General features: G+C 34.3%; 1 protein-coding gene across 1 annotated transcript; it reads left to right on the top strand.

The window, feature by feature from the left end:
- The first annotated feature begins 1,356 nt into the window (after positions 1-1,356).
- LOC126761432 (DNA-directed RNA polymerases I, II, and III subunit RPABC3) lies at positions 1,357-2,095 on the top strand. Its single transcript, XM_050477571.1, has one exon. The coding sequence runs from the start codon at positions 1,542-1,544 to the stop codon at positions 1,992-1,994; it is 453 nt and encodes a 150-aa protein (XP_050333528.1). The 5' UTR covers positions 1,357-1,541; the 3' UTR covers positions 1,995-2,095.
- The last annotated feature ends 2,941 nt before the right edge of the window (positions 2,096-5,036 follow it).

Below are 5,036 nucleotides of genomic sequence, written 5' to 3' on the forward strand. Positions count from 1 at the left end.
AAATACAGAAATCGAAGAAATACAATATTTTCTTCCAAGAATTCAATTGTTTGCATGAAAACGCAAATTTATCGAATCACAGCACTTTTCCGCTTTGCGTGTGTGTGTGCGTCTGTGTTTGAATTTTAAGCATGCATGTTAAAGTGATATACAATAATCAATCTCGTAAAACGCATAAATCGTAGATCAAAGCAAGCAAAATTGATTAGATGCCACAGTACATGAGTTTGTATGCCCAACGAGGGGGTAGCGGCCGAGCTAGCATGGAAACTTTCAGCCACAGTTCAAAGGATCGCATGAGCACATTTAAATTATAAATTACAATTAACTTTAGTTTTTCAAATTAAAATTTTTGTAGAAATTAATATTATAACACAGGCGGCATGGATACACAGGAAACTTTTGAAATGCTCACTCAAGCCGCAAGTCAGAGTGCGAATTCGGATCAAATTTGATACAAATGTCTTATACATATATATGTATGTATGTATACCTAGTAAAATATAAATATTTGATAAGTTATATAATATTTTCCAAAAATACATATGTATGTATACATATACTGTATTTCGACGAATGTTATTAAACTGCTGTACAACAGCACATGAAAGAAGCAATGAAATGAAGCGATGTTAACACAATAATATTAACATTGTCTCACATCATTTACAGCAATGTAAGTGGTTAACTTAAATAGCAAGGAAGGCAAAAGACACAAACAGCACTTGCGTGCTTGTTTCTCTCAACAATGCAAGCAGCACATACATATGTATGTATGTATGTATGTACATTCCTTTGATGCTTAAAAGGCAATGTAATGTATAAAATAGTTTTTATTGTATAGCTGTAATTGTTTTTATTCCATAGCTGTAAAATGGTACGCATAAATATGTTATAGGAATATGTAAAATGTTTTATTACACTCATTATCATTAAGGTGCTTTTCTTTGCCTGTATTGTCTGCTCCTGCTATCTTCCTCTAAAACAACAATGCTTGGAGAGAAAAATGTAATGCATGTTATTGCATTTGCGGTGCTCAGTGAACTCATGAATTAAATTGCTGTTGAGTACAAAACACTGCAGTGTTATATAGCATAACATAACTGTTATTGTATTTGTTGTTCTCAGTGCACTCATGAATTGAATTGCTGTGGAGCACCAAACATAGCTTACATATATTAAACGCGAATGACTTGCAGACGACTTATGCTGCTGTCAAAACATACATATATATGTATATACATATACAAATTAACATAATACCACACATTGTTCAAAACGCTGCCAACTCAAAAATTTCTCCTTTACCATATTTTTTATATTAATCTGGCAAGGTGCAAATGTGCACAGCTCATGTCAATTTTGACAGTGTGCCGGCAGCAAGAAAAACAACAACAATATTTTACAACTTTCAAAAGCGTGCTTTATGAAAACAAATAAGATTTCCTAAAAGAATTACTACTATATTTTAAATAATTCGCGAGTAAAGTCGTAGTATAATCCTTCATCAATAGTTTAATTAACCCAAACCAGAAGCAAGTATGGCCGGCGTTTTATTTGAGGATATTTTCAATGTGAAAGACATGGATCCGGAGGGAAAGAAATTCGATCGTGTGTCGCGACTGCATTGTGAATCTGAATCCTTCAAAATGGATTTAATTCTAGATATTAACTCTTGGCTGTACCCTATGGAATTGGGAGACAAATTCCGCTTGGTGCTAGCTACGACATTGCGCGAGGACGGCTGCCCTGACAGTGGCGAATTTAACCCGCTGGAACAGGAAGGTACACGTGCCGATAGTTTTGAGTATGTTATGTTCGGAAAGGTGTATCGTATTGAAGGTGATGAGGCGCATAATGAGGCATCGTCCCGTCTATCAGCGTACGTATCCTTCGGTGGATTGCTAATGCGTTTACAAGGTGATGCCAACAATTTGCACGGCTTTGAAGTTGACCAGCAGATGTACTTGCTGATGAAAAAGTTGGCATTCTGATTTCTAGCAGCTAGTGTGGTTTGGATGATATTTTATACTTTTGTGTATTTATAAAGTAGTTTTTAAATAATAAATCGTAATACTGTACAAAGGAAATAAAATTGGTTGTATTAATTTAAAAGTAAGACAATATTAAAAATAGTGAAATTGTTATCAACAAGTTTGACTATTGTGAATGGTACTTACATGACAATTGTCAAATAAATTGTTTGACAGCAGGCTCTTGAAATAACCAAGCGCAAAAAATTTAGTTTTTTGGCTTTGTTATATAGATTATGGAATAAAGAAACAACGCATTGAGGAATAAGAATTAAGGTAAATAAACAAATAATCAGATAACAAGCCCGTATTAAAATGATATTGCTCGCAGGGATCTAAAGTCGATAGAGGTTATCGGTGCGTTGCTGTAATTTGAGAACCCATGTGCTGCTGTAATGGATTCTACTAATGTGCAAGTGGTTTCATTTGACGACGAACAAATAATTGCTGTTGGACTGGCTCTTAGAGCTGTAGCGGACCAAGTTTTCGAAGAACCCAAGCAGGAACTCGTTTCGTACGAACCGGAGGAAGTAGTCGAACTTCTAAGTGAATCTGAAAATGCCGGCGATGAAGACGATGGATCAGATTGTGAAATATTTGGAAAGATATGTACTAATACAGAAAATGTTTCGGAAAATACCCCAACCGATTTTGTTATACCATTTGTTATCAAAACTGATGACATTCAACCGACGCATGAAGTATTAGAGGAATTCGCTAATCAAGCAGTATCACAGAACAATGATGTTCAGTTAAATAACGTAAGTCGCAAAGAAGCCGGGATACAAATTGCATCGCGTTTAGATTCATACAACGAAATCATCGAATTGGATGATAGTGACAATGATTTAGTTTGTGATGATAATGGTTCACATAACAAAAATTGTGACAATAATTCTGAACTTTCAGAAGAAGATGTAAAGGAAAAAAAGTTTGTCGTACTCTTAGATGAGAATTCAAATGATTCTAATCAACCTTCGACATCAACGGATGCAGCTCAACAAACGAATTTAAACACACATAATTTAGAAGCGTTTTTAAACTACATATGCCCACAATGTGGTGTTTCTTGCGGCAATATAAAAAAATGGAATGCCCACACGGATATCGTACACAATTTTCGTTCCATTTCAATACTCAATTTGAAAACGGTGATAAGTCGACTAGGTCAATTATCTTATCAGTGCAACTCGTGTGAAAAGAAATTTATTTCCGATGCTCCATACGGAGTGTTGTTAAATCATCGTATACAACACATGACGATTCCAAATTTTTTGCGTTGTCGTCTGTGTGAGGAAAGATTTTCCTCACGTCGCATGTTTATACTTCACTTTAGGAAAAAGCATAAAAAGATTGCGTTAAAAAAGTTGCGCCGCTCAGATTCAATAAGATGCCACATACGATACCTGTGTCCTATTTGTAAGAAAAAGGCAGCAAACTTAAAGGAATGGAAGAGCCATTTAGAAATAGAACACGATTGGTGTAATAAATTGGATGAAAAAGTAAACGCAATAAGGGACAATTTAGTTGAATGCAAAAAATGTCTCACCACATTTCGCGAAAAGCAAAGTCTTTGGCATTTAGTGCGTCACGAGGAGCACAAACCTTTCCATTGCAAAATGTGCAAAAAAATGAAATCATATGATATACATACAATTGCTAGACACATACGTATAGAACACTTGAAACAACAATGCAAAACGGAATACCGTTGTAATTATTGTGATAAGGTATTTTCATCTTGTCCACGAAGGAATATCCATATGAACGAGATGCATACAATTGAAAAATTATATTGTGAGGTATGTGACAAGGAGTTTAATTCAAGTTCGCGCCTTTTGACACACATGGCTAAACTGAATCACCAAAAAATTAAATAATAATTCGAAGCCAAAATTAAATAACTGAGTTTTTAGTTATCAAATTATTTACAAATTAACATTAATTAACTGGTTACTAAGCTTTATTATGCTATTAAATGTAGTATGTATGTACAGTATGGTTATGAATTATTATACAGATATAATGTTTATACCGCTATAATTTGATTTAAAATTTACTTAAAAAAATAACTTTTTATAAAACAATTAATTTTTATAAAACTAGAGGACCCGTCCACGCTTCACTGTGGCTGATACATAGATAATACTACTACTATCATCTATATGATTTCTATTAGTTGGATTATAACCATAAGTTAATGAGATATAGCATTTTTGTGAAGCTACTTGTGCTAGTTTACAAAAAAATATATCATAAAGCATTGTTTTTTGGGGGAAAATACTGCTGAATTAGGGCTCAGAGAAATCCACCGTTGAACAGATATTTGCTAAGCTGGGAACAGGCGAAATGAGCACCGAGGACAATGATGCTGTAAAGAGGCGAAAGCTTTGTGCAAAGTGGGTGTCTCGCAAGTTCATAATCCAACAAAAATAACGAATAACTGATTTTGAGAAGTTAATAGTAATAAAACCGAATTTTTGCGTCGGTGTGTGACAATAGAAACATAACTGGAGTCCAACCGATAGTCATTCTAGTGGACTGCACATGATGAGCCGGTTCTCAGGCGTGGTGAGACGAAAAAGTCGGCTGGAAAGGTTTTTACATCAGTCTTTTGGGATGCACGTGGTATAAGACATACTCAACGACTGATAACTAATAACTTTTTATAAAACAGTAAATTTTATTATAAAACAAAAAATTAAATGTTATTGTTTAAAGCAAAGAAAAATATGGCTTAAATTCTACTTATGGCTTGAAGTTTGTTTCTGCATCGAAATCTTTTGTTTATTCAACCCTCTGGCATCACTACATTTCGCCATTTGACATTTGACTTGTTTGTGTTTTTCATGAATTCTGAGAGAGAGAGCACACTTCATTTTTAATTTCTCATAAACCACAATACAGCAACAATGCAATTGGAATAAATGGCGAACAAAACAACAAAAAAATTGCAGAAAGAGAAGCAAGCACACATACCCATTTACAAATAACAAGAGCTGT

Source organism: Bactrocera neohumeralis, chromosome 6, assembly GCF_024586455.1.
Source record: "Bactrocera neohumeralis isolate Rockhampton chromosome 6, APGP_CSIRO_Bneo_wtdbg2-racon-allhic-juicebox.fasta_v2, whole genome shotgun sequence".
NCBI classification, from domain to species: Eukaryota; Metazoa; Arthropoda; class Insecta; order Diptera; family Tephritidae; genus Bactrocera; species Bactrocera neohumeralis.

Coding starts and splice junctions, on each gene's coding strand:
- LOC126761432 (XM_050477571.1), top strand. CDS start 1,542: ATGGCCGGCGTTTTATTTGAGGATATTTTCAATGTGAAAGACATGGAT.